This window comes from Myotis yumanensis, unplaced genomic scaffold (genome assembly GCF_028538775.1).
Source record: "Myotis yumanensis isolate MYYU_CA2020_CCGP unplaced genomic scaffold, mMyoYum1.0.hap1 SCAF_2, whole genome shotgun sequence".
Taxonomy (NCBI): Eukaryota; Metazoa; Chordata; class Mammalia; order Chiroptera; family Vespertilionidae; genus Myotis; species Myotis yumanensis.
In genome coordinates this window covers 135,988,405-136,008,482 of record NW_027223753.1, presented here as the reverse complement: position 1 = coordinate 136,008,482, position 20,078 = coordinate 135,988,405, and the positions used below count along the sequence as shown (strand labels likewise).

Genomic DNA, 20,078 nt, shown 5'->3' with positions numbered 1-20,078 from the left:
AGATCATGAAATAAAAAAAGACACATATCTCTGTATTGAAAGAGAGAAAGCAATATCCAATGCTCCAACCAAGCCACACTGGCCAGGGCTATCAAATGCTAAATTATTGTTATATATATTTTTTTCAATTACAGTTTACATTCAATATTATTCTGTATCAGTGTCATATGTACAGCAACGTGGTTGGAAAATCATGTACTTCACAGAGTGGTCCTCCTGCTGCTTCAAGTACTTACCTGGCCCCATACATATTTATCACAATATTACCGACTATATTCCCTATGCTGTAATCTACGTCTCGGTGACTATACTGTAACTACCAATTTGTGCTGCTGGATCCCTTGACCTTTTCCACCCAGCCTCCCAATCCCTCTCCCCTCTGACAACAGTCAGTCTGTTCTCTGTATCTATGAGTTTGTTCCTTTTTTGTTTGTCTATTTATTTTGTTCATCTATTTATTTTGTTCATTAGAAATCTTAATGGTGAAATCACATGCATTGTTGTACCAGAAACTTAAGGGTTGTTGATGGCACTAAGAGGCAGGGAATGACTTCCTTAGAGTCCTTAAAATCATATCATTTACATAATCATACAAAATACATATATGAACTCTGTCCTTACTATGCTGTTTATCAGCCAAAATTCCTGGTTAGTCATTCCCAATATTTTACTCCTTTATTTTCTTTTAAACTCATACATTCAAAATGTCCCTGCACTTGATACTAAGGGGAAAAGATACCTCCTTTTAAACCCCTGGAAAATTCTCTAAAAACAGTTTCAAAGGCTTACACTGACAAAAATTACCAGAAAGTGATGGGATTGACTGTTCACCTGACCTGAATTCTAACCCTTATATAATACACAATTGGAATAAAGGCATTAAAGAATGGCTAATTTGTAGATATATGATCTCGAAGTCAAGGGAGCTTGCAGATATTAAAATCTGAATATTGTTTATGGTTAATGGAAGATAGGAAGGGTTGACTACTTGCTTGATTTGCAGCTTCAAAAGTACTGTGTCTTGGTAAACTCTGGTGGTCCTCTTAAGAAGGACCAGAGTCTAATTGTCTAATTGTTCAATGACCTCCTGACTTGTTGTTTTCCTGATTTTTCTTTCCCAATAATCTAATCCTTTAATCTTTATGAGCTATGATGCTTTGGAGTTTATGTGTCTCCCTTTTCCTGAATATACTGCAATAACAATAAGGGTCTCTCATCTAATCAGAGTGTAATTCAAAAACTTTACTGACATCAGATACCTACTATGTGCTAGGTATTGTTCTTAGCACTTTTCAAATATTAACTTAATCATCATAACAAAAGAATGAAATAGGTACTGTTATGATCACTACAAATGGTACAACTGAGGCAAAGAGAGGTTAAATAATTTGTCCAAGGTTACATACCTAGAAAGCACCAAAACAAAGATTTATAGTCAGATAATTTGACTCTAAAAGATGGTAAATTACTAACACACTATGCTAAGTCTTTGCTAAAACAGGGGAAAGAAGTCCTCAAGGAAGCAGTAGGGAGAAGCCTTGAGAGGGGAGCCTCCTAGGACTGGACCAGGAGACCTGACAAAAGCTTTCAGCTTTTTGGGGATAGTTCTATCTTTAATCCCTGATGGCAACATAGAATGCTGTTCCCTGCCTAAAGCACTGCCCAACAATGACCAGAATTAAACAATTTTGAATTGCACTTAGTATAGCTAAGGCAAGCAAACATTTTAAGCACGTCCTATCTAATAAAGATGGAATATGCAAATTGACTGTAACTTCGTGACAAAGATGGCATCGCCCACAGCCAATAAGGAGGGAATATGCAAATTGATGGAACAAGGTGAGAGGCGGAAAGGAGGCTCTGGCCAGAGCAAACGTGGAAAGGTGCCTCCGGGCTGCAGTGAAGGCGGAAAGGCAGCTCTGGGCCGGAGCGAAGGCGGTGCCAGCAGCCAGGGGAAGGAAGGCCTATTCTTGCATGAATCTTCGTGCATCAGGCCTTTAGTAATTTATAATATCAAACATAAAAAAGATTTTTTTTAAATGAAAGAAAATCTTGAAAACATAAAACATTAAGCTGGTAAATATACATATCTGAATCAACAATGACTGACTGACTAGTTTGCCAGGTTCATAGACCTTGTTGCATCCCTATTTATTTCTTAATTAGTCTCTTGCTCCAAAGAACCATAAGTCTTGCGAACTACCTATGTTGCTACCTCACTGAAGGGTTATAATAATAAGACCCGATATATTCCTTCAACTTGTCAACTGTATATTTATGACCTAAGAAAATAAAGGGAGAATATTCTCTTCTATCACTTATATGAGAAGCTCCATTCACTTTCTGATATAGGATTTGAGATATATTTGCCTGGTAGTACTGTAGCTATTTCAAACCCCACCCATCTATCTAAGCTGGTGTATGTTATCCACAATATAACATAATGATATACACAAACGGTGCAAGAAGGACTGCCTATGTATAGTAATAGCAAGCTCTTCCTGGTCAAAACTTTTTCCAAATCACTTGAGAAATTATATTTAGAATTTTCCTTTTCCTATTTGTAAATTTAAAATATTTCCTTAGGAGAAAAAATTTCAAGGTAGTAATTTCCCAGGCTACCAATTTCTGAATAAGGTAGTATCTCAGCACTTGCAAAAAAGTAAGAATTACATCTATTAACGAATGTGTTGCATTTTTATTAAATGTGTTCATAAAGATATTTTATATGAAAGTCTGTAGTAATACAGACAAATCTAACAACTGTATTAGTTAAAAAAAATAGGACATATCTATTGCCTCTAAGGAATATCTCACATTACATAATTCTCAATATATATTTGCCTCTAAGAATTATACAAGATAAGTAATATTTTGGCACCAATTCATCAAAAAGATGGGCAAAATGTCACTATACTATCTTATTCATGTATTTAACAAGATTTTTATAACTAAGAGTGACATTTTACTTTTGCATAGCCTAGCAATGCATTAATATATTCATTTTTATTTTTATAATGTACAGATATTTCACAATACTTTAATAACAGATACAAATAATTTAAAATTCTTAGTGTATGCATTAAAATGACCTTAACATTTAGATTTAAATCTACTGGTTCCAACCCCAAAAGTGGAGAAAGAGTGAGAGATGAAATGTAAACAAACTCAGAAATATCTTCCTTTAAAGAAAAATGTCAAAGAAAACTCAAAACTTTTCCACATAACAATAGCACAATGGCTATTGTCCCCTGGGGAAGTTCCTTCACATGGAGAACTTGATTGTCCTAACTTGAACTGCCTAAAAAAATGGTCAAGGGTGGAAGCAAAGAAGAGAAGTTTTGCTTTTAAATTCTCAGGCAGCTTTAAACTACTTTAACTTCCTAAGGACTGATTATGGTTAGGGAAAATTTACAGGTCTCCAAACCAGTGTTTGGTATTTGCATGTGAAGGATAAATGTGAATTTTGAGGAGTAAACACATTCTTTGCAAGGAGTTAAAAACTGCTGATAATAAAGAAAAACTTTTTCCTTGACTGTTATCAAAGACAATTAGCATTGATGGTACAGAATTGTGTATATCTACATTTTAAAAATATTAGAATAGAGGCCAAAAGGGTCTGAAATAGGATTTCCAAATGCAAAATATAGACTTACTGGTACATGCCATGGAAGGTGGGTCTTTTTCAGCTCGGAAGTAACCCTTTTCACACTGACAGACAGAAGTTGCTTCCATGTAGGTTAAACTGTGTGGAGGGCATTTAGAACATTTTGTGTTCCCAGCAAATGCTTTATAGAATCCTGGTCTGCAAGCTGTAAAAATAGAAAAAATAATTTTTGTTATTATTGCTAGAGTTCTTTTATTTGCACCTGTACAACATATTTTAATTTAAATACACTTTGGATATCAGAGTTCAGTGTCACACATACACAGAAAAGTCAACATATGTTAATATTAATGAATTAAATTAGTTATTCAAAATTAGCAACACAACAGTGACTTTACATTTTACTTTAGGTAGCTAATTTTGAAATGCATACCTGAAACACACATACACAAAACAGCAGTGCTTATCAGTGTGGGGATGTCCATAACCAGCAGGAAAGGAAATCATTTGTGGAGTCCTGAGAGATGGCACTAAATTACATTGAACCACACTGTTAAAAATGTATTTATGTTCCATTTCTTCCTCAGTCCTTCTGAACACTCAAAGTCCCAGGGTGGTGCCTGGGTATCTTTAATACCTTTCTTAAGGGCTAACATAAAAAACCTTTTTAACAAAATAAGAGCTGGCCTTATATTCAGAAACCTTAGCAAGCAAGATCCAGATATCGTTTTGATAACTATATTGCTTTATTTTTAATCATTTTTATTTATTATGGCAAACAAGTGTTGACCCCGATAAGAATATACCTGCCAAGAAGGGCTCCTTATGGTTAATCAAGCCCAAATTTATAACCAGAGTCTAGCAGCCATTGTTGGCAGAGGCCTCTCATGCACACTGTGAAAAGCCACAGAGTAACCTGCCAAGCCTGCTGTACTGTGCTCCTGCCTTCTGAGTAGACCCTTGTGAGAGAGCTCCTAGGGTAAAAACGCTGCCAATAAGATTGAGACTTTCCCAATGCAACCAGAGCTGTGCAGCTATATCCGCATTTGCATTTCACCAACCAATCAGAATGGCTCCATCTGACCAATGAGGATGCTGCTATTTGGACCAAGCAAATCGTGAGTATTTGGAGTTCTCATTTGCATAGAAATGGACCAATCAGGGACAAGGGTTGGAAACTTCTGCGTCAATCTCCCCTCTATCTCTTGGAGCACACTTTTAGTTTCCATTGAAAATTGTGTTTCCCTGGCAGAAGCTGTAACACTGGAGAGGAGCTGTCTCGCTGGGGAAAAGTGGAGCCGTCTTGTCTGAGCAGAGCTGTGGCAATGGGAGCTGTGACACTGCAGCCTCCTTGCGTGGGCTACCTCACCCGGCCTGTTCCAACCTGTGCTGTTCCATATCCATGCTGTTAAACAACTGAACTGTTTCACTGACACACTGTTTCACAATTGATTTGTTTTGATTGAATAAATTCTCCCAGTTCACCAAACCCCAAGTCTGGGAATCTTGTTGATACTGAATTGGCAGCGATGACTTTTTAGTTACATAACTTTTCTATTTATTATATTGAAATAAATGTGCTTTAAAATTTAGAATTAGTTAGAAAGTGAGTAGACAAATATTAAATAAACTAGAGGCCTGTTTCACGAAAAGATTCATGCAATAGGCCTTCCTTCCCCTGGCTGCCTGCACCGGTTTTCCTTCGGCACCGGGGACCCAGGCCTACGCTCCGGCCGGAGCCGCCTTCAAAGCCTTCGCTGCTCCGGCCGGAGCAGCAATCAAAGCCTACCTAAATGAGTCAAAATAAAATAACTATCTTACTGTAGGTACATATGTTGACGAATATTTGTACAAATCTAAGTGAATGCAATTTTATTGATAGTAGAAATACACTATGTACTAGGCATGAACACAAACACACACACGTTATAACTGTGTTATTTTTGATAGTTTATGTTTGCTTTTATAAAAAATACTTCTTGTAAATGATCTAATAATTAAGAAGTAAAATGATCAATTCTGTACAGTAAAATTACTAGTAAATGGCTGGTTATGCAGTATCTATTAAGCTGTGATTGGTGGTACTTAAATAACAACAACACAGTCTCTTCTGTAACTTGATAATAAATTAAGACTGTATGGCTAATCAATAAAAACACTATCATCAAAATATTTAGGCAGGAGCTTCCCCCTCTGGCTGAGGCCTTGCCAGCCCTGCAGCACAGGTGTTGTCTTTGTGCCTGGCCAGGCCTACTCCACTGTGGATGCAGGTGGGGGCAGCCTGTGTGGGCACAGCACCTTCACCTAGGTCTCAGGGACTGACACTGGTGCCAAAGGTGAGCTTCTCAGGAGCTGGGGGTTGGCGTCACTGCAGTGACCTAGCTGCTGTCACTTAGTGGGAGCCAGCTGCACCCGGCCTAAGCTCAGGCTTGGCAGGGTTAGCAGACGGTGGGCTGGGATGGGGGAGTGTACAAGGGAGAGGGGTGTGGCAGGGACAGCACAGAACAAGAACAACAAAATAAACCTGCATATGTAAGATTAAATATAGCAAAGGGGGTGAGGGGGATACGAGTAAGGGAAGCTTTTTTCCTCTCTTCCCACTCCAGGCTGCTCCCTCTAGAACAGGCATGAAGAACCTAGAGTTCTACTGGCAGCTTTTTTTTTTTTTTCCTTGCACACTCAGAGATTTAAAAAAATAAAAATACAAAAAGCAGTCCTTTCCCCTAGAGAACTGGACAAGGAGCTTCTATCTGCTTGCTAATCATTTTGGGATTTCATGGGAATCTTTTCTTGGAAGGATCTCCATACTCAAAGTGCCTTTCCCAGGGCCAGTAACATCAGCATCTCCTGTTCTAAAAGCAGTCTTGGGCTCTCCAGACTCACTGAATCAGAAACTACAATTATAGATGACTCCCAGGGGGCTGCAAGCACAGTCTATTTGAAAAGCTCTAGTCTGCAATACTGGTTCTTAACTCTGGCTGCACATTAGAAACACCTGAAGTTATGGGTTGACAAATTTTTTTTAAATAAAATAAAAATATATTTCTCTAAATCTGTCAAATGCAGAGTACATAAATAATATGTAATTACCTCACTAATATTTTCATTAAAAAATTCTTTAGCAAATATTTACTTTGTATATGTAATCTTATAACAATAGTTATAAGACAATGTATTTCATAAGCTATTCAATAAATCCAGTTTACATATATTTTGTCAGTAATATTTTCTACTTAATTATGTGGTTCAAAATAACTAAATATATTTCATAGTAGGCATTTGTAATACTTTGCCAAATAAAAATATTGAACTTAACTATAAATTTAAATAATATAGTTAATCTACTATAATATTTACTAGAGGCCCAGTGCATGAAATTTGTGTATGGGTGGGGTCCCTAGGGCTGGCCAGTGATTAGGGCTGATCAGATTCCCAACCTCCCTGCAGCCCACTCCCTCTTTCCCTCGCCATCCTGCACACCGCCACTGCACGCCACCACTGCATGGTTCCCCATCTCTTTGCCTCCCCCCCTTCTCCTTCCCTCATCGCCCACAGCCGCTGCCACCCACTCCTGGTTCCCCGTCCTAGCCTGGGGCCAACCCTGATTGGGTGATGGGGACCTGCTGGCTCAGGGGAGGGGCCAACCACCACCATGGTGGGCAGGCAGTGGACTGATCAGGGCCTGCTGGCTGGGAGAGGGATGGAGGAAGGATGGGGGAGGGACCCAGGAGGTTGGCCACTGGTCCCGAGGAGGGGAGCTGGCCCTCAGTTCCCCTGGGAAAGGGGCCGTGTCCACCACCACCCACCCCTGGTTCCCTGTCCCAGCCTGGGGGCCTGGCTATGGGGAGGGACCAGGAGGTTGGCTGGCAGGCCCCATTGGCGATCAGGGCCTGTGGGCTGGGGGCAGCTCCTGTGTTGAGCGTCCACCCCTTAGTGGTCAGTGCGCATCATAGTGACTGGTCGTTCCAGTTGTTCCGTCATAAAGATCGCTTAGGCTTTTATATAAATAGATAAGCATAATACACCAATCAATTTAGAGAGAATATGCAAATTTAAAATGGGGGCTAGCATCTGTATATTCCAATGTTATTTGAGATATAACTTAAATATTATAAAGGTCATTAAGTCACTTTTTGAAAAAGACAATTTTTAAAAATAAATTTATTAGGAATATGTATGCTATAGGACTGCAATGAAAGTTCAGTGGAGACAAATACTGTATGATCTCATATATGGAATCTAAAAAAACCAACCAACAATAAACACTAAAATCACAGAAAAAGAGATCAGATTTGTGGGTATCAGAGGAAGAATGGGGTGAAGGAGTATTAGAAGAAGGAAGTCAAAAGGTACAAACTTCCAAATGTAAAATAAATATTAGGAATACTAGAGGCCCAGCGCACAAAATTCATACACGGGTAGGGTCCTTAGGCCTGGTCGGCGATCATGGCCAATCAGGGCCTCCCCGCTGTCAGCCAGGGCCTTCCTTCCTTGGCTGTTGGCTGCCAGCTGGGGCCTTCCTTCATTCTGTGCTGCCCCCTGGTGGTCAGCGCACATCATAGCGAGCAATCAAACTCCTGGTCTCTCAGTCAAACTCTCGAGGGGACACTCTGCATATTAGCCTTTTATATATATAGATAATATACAACATGATGCATAGTTAACACTGCTATATGACATACAGGAAAGATGTTGAAAGAGTAGATGCTAAGAGTTCTTATAAATATTTTTCCCTTTTTTATTTTATTTATATAAGACATTGGATGTTAACTAACCTATTGTGCTAATCATTTCACAATACATGCAAATCAAATCATCATACTCAACACCTTAAAACTTATACAGTAATGTGTGTGAATTATTTCCCAATAAAACTAGAAAAAATGAAAAATAAATTAAAATTTATTATTAAGTACCGATATAAAACCTATTAGACACAAAGGCAAAGGCTTTAAACATTTTGTTTTCTTTCTGTTATTAGCCATTCAAATAACATCCATAAACATTGTTTAGCATATGAAGTTATCACTTATAACTTAATTTTGTGTATCAAAACATTGCTATCTTTTTTTTTCCTTTGGTAACTAAAACAAGAATTTAAATAATTTTTATCTGATGAGTTTTCAGTTAATTTATTATTTTCTTTCAGAATTCTCTTAAAATGCTTAGGACATCTCTTAAAATACTTTAGAATATCTTAGTGATATTAAAAGTGTTCTTGATAACAGCCTAACTGGTCTCTCAGCATCCATTTTTGTGAGCCATATAAACTATTTTCACTCTAGTAACCACAATAAAAACTAAAAAGAAACAGATGAAATTAATTTAAATAATAAATTTTTAACTGAATATACCCACATATTATCATTTTAATATATAAATAAGCTTTTGAAATATTTTTCATTTGAGGTTTTTTTTATTTTTATTGTACTAAGTATTTAAAATCCCTTAAGTATTTTATATTAATGGCTCATTCCAATTCCAACTAGTCACATTTAAAGTGTCCAGTAACTTCATGTGGCTACCATACTGGATAGTGCAATATTTGAACACATAAATTTGTTCATTACATCCTCCTGTTTAAAAAAACTTTAATGACTTCACATCACCTTTACAGTTAAAGTTTAAAATATTTACCTTGCATTACAAATTTACCCATGGTTTTGCCTGTCTGTAGTTCCAGCCACATCCCATAAAGCTGCTCCCCTCTACCATTCCCTCTGTTAAGATTTTGCCTGTCTACAGTCTATTCTCAACCCAAAAGTCAGTGACATCCTTAGAACATACATCAGATTATATTACCAGTGGGCTCTGAACTTTACAATGTCTTCCTAATCTCCTCAAGTAAAGCCCATTGCCCTGTTAAATGCCTACCAGGCATTGCACAATTTTATTCCCCACCCATTCCCTTGGACCCTGTTTCTTTCATCTACCACCTCTTTTCTCCTCAGGTACCCTGCCCCAACCACACTAGCCTCCTTCAGAACCTTACACACCCAAAGATTGCTCTTGCCACTGGGCCTTTAGCACTTGCTCTTCTTACCCAGCTATCTGCATGGTTTGCTCCTTCCCTTACATGAGTCTTTTTCAAATGTCTCCATATTAATGGAGTCTTCCCAGACTGAATTCCCTTTTTGAAATTGCAGATCCCACTAGATCAAACCATTGTTTTCCATATTACCCTTCACTCTGTTCTGTCTCCAAAAACGTAACAACATCTGACACTTGATATGTTTAATTTTTTAAGCCACCTTCCTAACATGTATGCTCCATTAGGTCAGATATTGTTGTTCATTGTTGTTATACTTATGTATCAACTGCCTTTTACATGCTTTCATCTTTTTCTATTGATTGCTTGTTTTTTCTATTAATTTATAATAGTTGTTTATTAGCAATATTAATGTTATATTTGTCATTTTTATTATACATATTTTTCTAAAAGTTTTATATTGACTTTGTTCATAAAAATGTAAAGAAAACAACCCTATTCATATTATAACTTAATTAAAATCAATAAAGTACTTAGGGATACACTTAACCAAGGAAGTGAAAGATCAATACAATAAAAACTATAAGATTCTAATGAAAAAATTAAAGAGATCACAAACAAATGGAAAGATATCCTGTGTCCATAGACTCAAATAATCAATATTGTTAAAATGTCCGTATCACCCAAAGCAAACTATAGATTCAATGCAATCCCTAGCAGAATTTCAATGCCATTTTTTACAGAAACAGAAAAAAAATATCCTAAAATTTGTATGGAAACACAAAAAAACCCTCAAAATAGCCAAGGGAATAATCACAAAGAAGGACAAAATGGGAAGCATCACGCTTCTTGATTTCAAGCTACACTATAAAGTTATAGTAAATAAAACCATGTGGTGGTGGTATAAAAGTTAGACATGTTGACTGCTGGAACAGAATAGAGAACCCAGAAATAAACTCCTACATAAATAGTGAACTAATATTTGAAAAGGGAGCCAAGAATATACAATGGAGAAAGGATAGTATCTTCAATAAATATATTGGGAAACCTGGATAACTACATACAAAAAAATGAAATTGAACCCCCTATCTTACTCCACTCACAAAAATTAACTCGAAATGCAGAGGTTCTCTGCAAGTGTTCACCTGAGTTTTGATAATTAAATATAAGACCTAAAACTAAAACTCCTAAAAGAAAAGATGAGGGAAAAGCTCCTTGACATTCATCTTGGCAATACTTTTTTTGGAAGGCAGCTATGCTCACCACTATACCACCAACGCCTCCAACAATACTTTTTTTGAATATGACAACAAAAACAGAAGCAACAAGAGCAAAAATAAAGAAGTGGGATGACATCAAATTAAAAAGCTTCTGCTCAGTGAAAGAAACAACCAAAAAAAAAAAAAAAAAAAAGAAAAGAAAAAAAGAAAGCAAAAGCAACCAATGAAAAGGCATAAAATTCTTGCAAACCATATGTATAATGAAGGGTTAATATCCAAAATATTATACTACTAAAGAACTCATACAACTCTACAACAACAGCAGAAACAAAACCTCAAACACTTTTTTTTCCTGGTGCCAAGCAAGTTTATATGTTTGGGGTTGGGAGTGTGAGGGCGTGGCAGGGGGGGGCGGGGTAGGGGAGGAGGCAGAGCCCACCCAGGCATCTGGAAGCCCCTGCAGGAAGTTAGCATGCAGGAGCCCCAGACTCACCTGGCTGTGCCGCTAGCCTGAGACTGGAGAGGGTCGCGAATATCAGGGAATTCGCCAGTATGGATCCTTGGCCTATTCCACACTCCCCCCACCCCCCCTATTAAATCCAGGGCCCATCACATGATAATCAGGAAGGAAGACCTCAAACAATTTAATTTAAAAATGGGCATAGGAAATGAATAAACATTTATCTAAAATATTATACAAATGGCTAACACATACATAAAAAGATGCTCACCATTCAGGGAAATGTGAATCAAAACCATATCATTTCACATCTGTATTTTTGGCTATCATGAAGAAGACAAGAGATTAACAGTTGTTGGTGAGGATGTAAGGAAAAATGTAACCCTTGTGCACCGTTGCTGGGAATGTAAATTGGTGCAGCCACTATAAAACAACAACAACAAAACAAACAGGATAGAGGTTCCTCAGAAAATTAAAAATAGAACTACCATATGATCCAGCAATCCCACTGTCTAGTTTTGTAGCCAAAGGAAATGAAAACAGTATATCAAAAAGATATTTGCACTCCCATGTTTATTCACAGTAGCCAAGATATGGAAACAACCTAAGTATCCATCAATGGATGAATGGATAAAGAAGATCTACAGTGATTCTATTTTAGTTCCCATCCATAAAGCTTTATTAAGTAAATCCACACATCTTGCACTACTGCAATCATCTCAGATATGCCCGCTTCCCCAGCCATTGTATAGGTATATGATATCTTTGATTTTGACTATTGGTCTGCAAAGCCTTAAATATATGCTATCTGGCCCTTTATAGAAAAAGTTTGCTAACACCTCATCTCTAGAATAAAGACCAAACTCAGTTTAGTATTTAAATTCCTTCAGAATGGAGGTCACACCTATTTTTCCAAACTTACTGCATTTTGTTGATACAGAAATTTTAGACTTCTTCCCACTTCCTACATATGCCATGATCTTTTCAACAGCTTTATTGAAATGGAATTGGCATGCGAAAAATTGGACATAGTGTACAATTTGATAAATTTTGACATATGCATATAATTGTAAAATCTTTACCACAATTAAGATAGTGAACATATCCATTAACCACAAAAGTTTTCTTGTACCCCTTTATTTTTACCTATTTTAAGTTTTATATTTTAAATATGCTTCCTATATGTAGTACTTACCTAGGTCTTGTCTTTTTTAAGTCTAAACTGATAATCTCTGCCTTTAAATTTTCATATTTAGACTGTTTACATTTGATATGACTACTGATATGTTAGGTTAAGTCCATCTTGATATTTGTTTTCCATTTGTCCCATCTGTTCTTTTGATCTACTTTCTTCTTTTTCTGCCTTCTTTAGGAAGAACTGCATGCTTTTAATGTCCTCCTTTTATTTCCTTTGTTTGTTTATCTGTTTATTAGCAAAACTCAGGTGAGCACTCACAGAAAATCTCGACAGCTCTCTGGAGTTCTGTTTCAGAGAAGCACTCTACTCTTCCATCTTCTGTCGTGTGAAATCTAGCTGTCTGTTCTACATGGACTCTCATACCTGTCTTCTCAATCCAGGAAGGGAGTCTACTGGGTTCAGTCAGGGTCTCTTCTCCCTGCAGTATGACCTGGAACTTCTCAGAACTCTAAATTAGGACAACTATAGGGTATTCTTCCTTTATTTACCATCTCTCTATGATATCTGTCCTTCGTTATTTGATGTTTTATGTCTTAAAAATTACTTTTCATATATTTTGCATGGATTTTCTTTATTTCAGGCACATGTTACTATACCTTGGTCACAGTAAAAAACCATACTGCTTTAGTCACCTTGGATTCTTATTTTTATAATTTTCTTCATATTTCACTCCCTTCTATAATGTACAACTCCTATCTACCATACATGGTTTCTTAGAGACAAACTTTAAAAACTTATTTCAAAGTACAATACAACACTGTTACCATTTACCAGAATGCCTAAAGTGAAAAAGACACCAAACGAACTTTGGTGAGGATATGGGGCAATACCCACTCTTATACCTTGCTGGAGAAGTTTAAATTGGTGCTGCCACTTGGAGAACTATTTGGCAGTATCTACTATAGATGAACATAGACCTACTTCTTACATAGCAATTCCACCCCTTGGCATAGACAAAACAGAACAGCAGGAAGTGAAAGCAGCTTGTCTCCCTGAAGGTAGTCATCCCAGGTACCATGGCTAAGTGAGTTATCACTCCTCCATTTTATTTTCATTTTCCACAATTCTGTTGACATGTAGACCTTTCTCATCTGCTATACTTTCTCCTCCCTTCACCCTTTGTTTTGTCCTTGTTAGTATAAACTTTCTATATCCCTTCACTCCTATTGGTGAAGTGTTCTGAGGTAATGAAAGTAAATGGATATATTTAATCAACTACATTCACCAAAAAGTTTACACTCTCCTAAATTTCTAATCTATAATTGGAATGAGTATATTCAGTAGAAAAAAATCAAATTACAAACAAGTCATTAGTGATAAAGTATTTGTGAAATGATTTCTTGATTTTCTGTTGCCGTGTACCAACTAATAAAGTAGGAAGGATGCTAAAAGAATAAATACAATGTAATTTGGTAAAAGTGGATCTATAAAATACAAAATATATAAATATTCTTATAAAATTACATATTATATAATCTAAATTAAAATGGTTTCCTATTTCAAACTATGATTGCTTAAATAACAATAAAATATCTATTATAAAGGTAATTTTTATAGAAAAGCATGTATTAAAGCCATATGCAATATGAGTATAGCTATTGAAATACCACTAATACTAATTAAATACATACTTTTCAATACAATTTCCTGTATAGATGTTTGAAATTTCATTATCTCCAGATAATGAGTATTGAAATTTCATTATCGCCAGATAATGAGTATTGACTGAAATACAGTTGGAAAGTGTATACACACACACACACACACACACACACACACACACTATGTCTCTAAAACAAAATCAAGAAATGTCTGACCTGTTATACCTATTACACACAAACTTTATTTTAAAAATTGAATGTATACGCTATACATTCCTAGCAATGTTTTTTAGGTTTATTTTTATTATCAGAAAACTTTAAGACAAAGGACCATGAGAAATCCTAGTTGGCACATCATGCTGTTCTCATCATTTGATGAAATCATTCAGTGATGAAATGTTCAAACTATTCTCATTATATGATGATATATTGAACTATGTCTTGTGTGACAAGAACTGATCTATAATAATAAAAGTGTAATATGCAAATTGACTGAATGGCCGAACAGTGTTCGTGCATCAGGCCTCTAGTATTAATATAATTGACTGCCTTTCTGTCATTGATGTTCAATAGTCTGTAGGTTTAGAAAACTTGAATGACTTATCAGTAAAATATGTGATCCACATCATTTCTCAAAACATTAGAATTACAAAATGTAAGAAACTAGACTAGGAAGTATCATTATTGTTTTCCTAGATTCTGTTTTGCAGTTATAAAAACTAAATTTTGCTGTCATGTAAATAGAGAAGGCAGGAAAGATTAGAGAATTGAAAAATAAAAAGAAAAGGAAAAAAACCCTTAAAACCTAAGGGTAAATAAACATAAATATTTTGTTTCCTAATAATAACTTAACTTTCCTTTCGATGGGGAGAGGGGATACTATAAAGTCCTCATGAAATAATGTATATAGAAGTGCCCTGCTACTAATTCTAGGTTCTCATTGTCACCAAAGAAATGCTTAAAGTGAACTTTCTCTAAAATAAGCAAATAGAAAGACATACAAAAATATATGGTTGGTTGCATGGCTTTCATCCTAAAGATTCAGAAGAAGGGCTTTGGTTCTTTAAAGCATGGCATAAGCATGCAGTATCTCCTGCTTATCTACAAATTCTGGGCACAATACTCCCAGCAGATAGTTGAAGACTCTAAAAAGTTAGCACAAGAGGGAATATTGGAGAAGACCAAAGTCTGAAGTATTACCAATCTGGTGATAAGCTTACCATTCTTCTCTTCCTTACCTCCCTGTCCCTTCTGTGTATGCTGGGCTGTAGCCTGGAATAGACTGAAAGTGGGCACCAGGTCACAGCCTGAGCTCTAGGACAAGCCTGCTCATCTTGACTTTGGAAGTGGGAATGGAACTCCTAATAGAAAGAATGTGGTTGCCTGAGGGCTGGGAATGAGAGAACAGAGGGGGAAGAAAAATAAAACAATGGAAGAAGGGACTTCCACATTCTTCCATTGTTTTATTTTTCTTCCCCCTCTGTTCTCTCATTCCCAGCCCTCAGGCAACCACGTACTAGTAGTGGTGGTGTTGGTGGCCAACAATGGGAGCCAATGAAAGCCAAAATTTTTAATGAGGAAAAAATGTCCGCTCCCTTCCCTGAAAATGTGATTCTGAGAAAGTGGAGTCACCCCCTTGCATTTTTTTTTCTGACTGTCCTCCTCTCCCCTGGTCCTCCATGCAGATCCAGTTGCAGAAGTGCACAACAGTGTAGAATAAATAAAGCCCCAGCCAACCTTCTAATCAAGAGACACTGAAGAGGAGTCATAGGGAACAGGAAAGTACTGAGAGGAACATAAAGAGAGCAGCTTGGGAAGGCAGTGCCATACACTAGTTCATGAACTCCCAGGCTTACTCCCAAACTGCATGTAGGTGGGTCTGATTCCATTTAAAGACTTTGAGAATTGAATCAAAAGACTACCATCCAGGTTTCAGATTAGCAGCAATGTTTTAAAGTTTTGGTTAGGTAAAGAAGTGTTGGTTTTTTTACTATTAACATAAAATAAACTGGGATATATATATATATATATATATATATATATATATATATATATTGGCAAACCCAGGCAAGTTGCCACTAGCAAGCATAAAGTGGATATAATAGATCTTATTTTTATCTTCCACCATCTCTTCTCTTCTGCAAATTCAAAATTTACATGTTAAATATAATTTGAAAAAAGCACATTCATTCAAGAGATGGACAAGGGTCAAGGACAGGGCATTGCTTGGAATATAGTCAGAAATGCTTTAGTAGTCTGAGGCTGGTGTCATGCCAAGTTCAGATAAGGTATGAAGATAAAAAGGTTTATATTAATAGTTTGTAAGATTATACCCCATTTTTGTTTTTATTATCACTTTGAATATAATCTGGTAATAATACCTGCACAACATGAAAAGCTAACCATATTTTTTCTATAAATACAGATCATATTTTTAAGTGTTCTAATATTCATCTTCTAATGTAATTTGAATTTATTTAATTTTTAATAAGTTTTCTTTATTGATAGTATTACAGATGTCCACTTCGTGTTTTTTTCCCCATTAACCCCCTCCACCCTGCACCCGCCTCTCCCAGGACTACACCATATTGTCTGTGTTCATGGGCTATGTGCATACATGCAATATGTGCATATAAATTCCCCGGTTAATTGTGCTCCCCCATCTCCCTCCCCACATGTAATTTGTATTCAATTTGGTGCTCTCAGATATATTTTAGTCAACCAAACTGAAGCTTATATTAATACTACTTCCTTAATACTTAGGACTGCATTTTTTAAAAATGTGCTTGTTAAATCTGCCATCATATTTTCAGGTACACTAAATTAAGGTGCTATTTAACTTTTTATTCCCTAATCAGAGGTTCTTATTCCTATACCGCTATTTTTCCTAGAGATACTGTAATGACAGTTTCTAACTTTTTCTTTCAATATTCCTTTCATGCATACTCATTAAGCCAGAATTAATTTATTTTTATGAATAAGTAAAACCATGTCCACAGAGAAAACACCCAGTTATTCACTGTAAGGTATATTAGTAATAAAAGCTACAGAAAAACATTTATAAATATTGAGCAATCAGAATGAGCCAGAAACTGTGAAAATCACTTTGTATATAATTGTTTTTGTTATTCTTAGAAAAATCCTACATAATAAAAGCCTAATATGCAAATCAACTGAACAGCGGAATGAATGGTTGGCGGGGGCCAGAGCCCAAGAGCGGGCAGCATCAGGCCAGCCAAGGCAGGTGCCAGCAGGCAGAGGGAGGGGACGGTGATTGGGGGACAGCGGCGACCAGCTGTGGTGGCCAGGCGATGTGGGGGTGGTGGGGCAGGGGGGGCAGCTGAGCTGCCCCCTAGTGGTCAGGGCGCTCCCATAGGGGAAGCACTGCTCAGCCACAAGCCTGGCTGAGGGCTGAGGGCTGAGGAGTGCAGCAGTGGTGGCGGGAGCCTCTCCCACCTCCACAGCAGCACTAAGGATGTCTGATTGATGGCTCCCCAAGGGCTCCTGGACTACAAGAGGGCCGGGCTGAGGAACCCCCCTCCCCCTTGAGTGCACTAATTGTCATGCATGGGGCCTCTAGTTAGTAATAAAGAATAACATAGAATGCAGGCTTTGGAACTAGATTACATGATTTTTAGTTCTGTTTCTGTGTTTTACTAACTCACTTGAGGCAACTTATTTTTCTGTGCATCATTTTTCTCATCTGTAAAATGGGGATAAATCATAGCAACTAACTGAGAGTTTGCATTGAGGATTTAATGAATTAATAATGTGTAAAATGATCAGAAGGTGCTTAGAATACTACTGTTTAAATAGAAACTAAAATTAAGTGATATTAAGTAAGTTGCTATGTATGTATGGCAGATTGCAATTTCCTAAAAGGGCCTTAAGACAATATCTCCCACCCTACATATGCTTCTGACAACACCTCATGGATATTCTTTCCATAATGAATTCAGGTTTATGTTCCTTCCTCCTGAATCTGGGTGTTCTTGTGACGACAGTGAATCTATATGACTTCCTATGCTAGGTCATGAAAGGCGACAGAGCTTCTGCCTGACTCTTTGGTGATGCTTACTTTCACCATGCCCAAAGAAAGGCCAAGCAGCCATGGAGAGGTTCATGTGGAGAACTTAGGCTCTTGACCCACAGCTCTGGCTGAGCTCCAAGCTGACAGCCAGCACCATTTGCCAATCAGGTGAGTAATCTACCTGGAATGTAGATACATACTTCAGGCCCCAGTGGAGCCACACCAGCTGGTGCTGCATGAAGCAGATGAGCTCTCCTTGCTGAACCTTGACAAAACCATAGATTAATAAGCAAAATAAATTGTTTTTCTAAGTTATTAAACTTTGGGGGCATTTTCTTATGCAGTGCTGAGTACCTAGAACACTTGCTCAAAGTCATATGTGGGAGGGCCAAAAGTTAAAGCCTACTTTCATTCTAATTCATAATCTGAGATCTCATCATAGAGTTCATTGGTTATCCATTGTTTCTGGAACAAAATGCCTACTCTGTCACCTACAGCAATGAGGAGTGAACAACAACTTTTAAAGGACAATTGGTGATGGTATTTAGATTATAAATAACTGTTGTAATAAAAAACACTCTTTTGTGGGATTTAATTGACAGATACAGCCAATGGTTTTAACTAATGGGTTTATGTTCTCTTAGACACTTCTCTTTTTTTTTGAAAAAGCAAAATACATATAGCTTTATTCAGAATATATATATATATATATATATATATGCCTAAGTGACTGGTCTGACTGTCTGGCCATCTGACTGATAGCTATAACATGCACTGACCACCAGGGGGCAGATGCTCAGTGCTGGAGCTGCTGAGCTGCAGTGACTTGGCAGCTGCAGTTCTTGGGTGACGCACCTGGAACCAGAGAGGAGGGAGCCCAATTCCAGGGTGCATCACCCAAGAACCTCCCTCTCGCAATCCGGATGCCTCAGGAGATGTTGGAGAGCCTGTGTCAGCCCAATCCCTGCAGGCCAGGCCAAGGGACCCCACCATTGCACAAATCTGTGCATCGAGCCTCTAGTTAGAAATAAAAATGTATTTCGCAACTTTTATTGCATAAAAAATGCTTTATGTGTGACCACCTCACTTCATGGAAAAAGTAAGCAAGACATTTTATCTTTCAAACTAGAATTGAAGAATAGACTCATAATACAATGGTTTATATGCATGATTTGTACATTTTCTCTTCACTGTTCAAAGTCTCATGTACTCTGACATCTCAGTAAAGTTTGACAACCATATCATCTGCTGGCTTAGCCACAAATTCACAATCCGTTCTTCAATCTGACAATTGTGAATGTCCTGCTGTCATCTATCTGTGGCATTTATGTAGCTGAATAGTGCAGAAAACTAATGCAAAAATTAATGAATTATATACCATAAATTTTTTACTAACAAGAAAACATACATTTTCTTTTTATTGAGTTATTAAGCCTATTGATAATCAACATAATAATAACAATTTATTGTCTACTACAAATTGGGTTTTCCAAATACTGTTCTGTTTAATTCTTATAAAATCAATGATGTAGATATTAATATACTCATTTCAGAAATGAGATGAAGGCTTTAACAGTTGTTCAAGGTCACAGAGATGATATAAGAACAGGCCAGGATTTGAAGCCAGGTCTCTCTAATTCTTTAGCTCAATACCTTGTCCTTATATGAATATATATGTATATATACAAAAATGCACATACACACATATAGTTGCCACCTGCTTTTTTAAAAAAAATTAAAGATAAAATACTAAACTATGACTTAAAATTTCTAAACTTTTCATTGAATCTATCTTCCCCATAAGTAAGAATTCAGGTATAGCTCTTCCTATTTTCCATAGAAGCTTGAAATGATTACTTATATAATTAGTTGAAGGGTGAATGGATGTTTCCTATGTCTTTCCACCATAAAGAGCCCTCTCTTTTACAGTTAAACAGTGTTTGGATAGCATAATGATACTTTTAGTTTTGTTT

At 37.0% G+C, this 20,078-nt stretch overlaps 1 protein-coding gene across 5 annotated transcripts in view; it reads right to left on the bottom strand.

Annotated features, from left to right (window-relative positions):
- Positions 1-20,078, bottom strand: part of EPHA6 (EPH receptor A6) — a 945,921-nt gene that overhangs the window by 522,247 nt on the left and 403,596 nt on the right. For all 5 annotated transcript variants that reach the window (XM_070406043.1, XM_070406044.1, XM_070406045.1 and 2 more), the window contains one exon: positions 3,657-3,812. In XM_070406043.1, the coding sequence (XP_070262144.1) occupies positions 3,657-3,812 (156 nt within the window). The remainder of the gene's footprint in view (positions 1-3,656; positions 3,813-20,078) is intronic.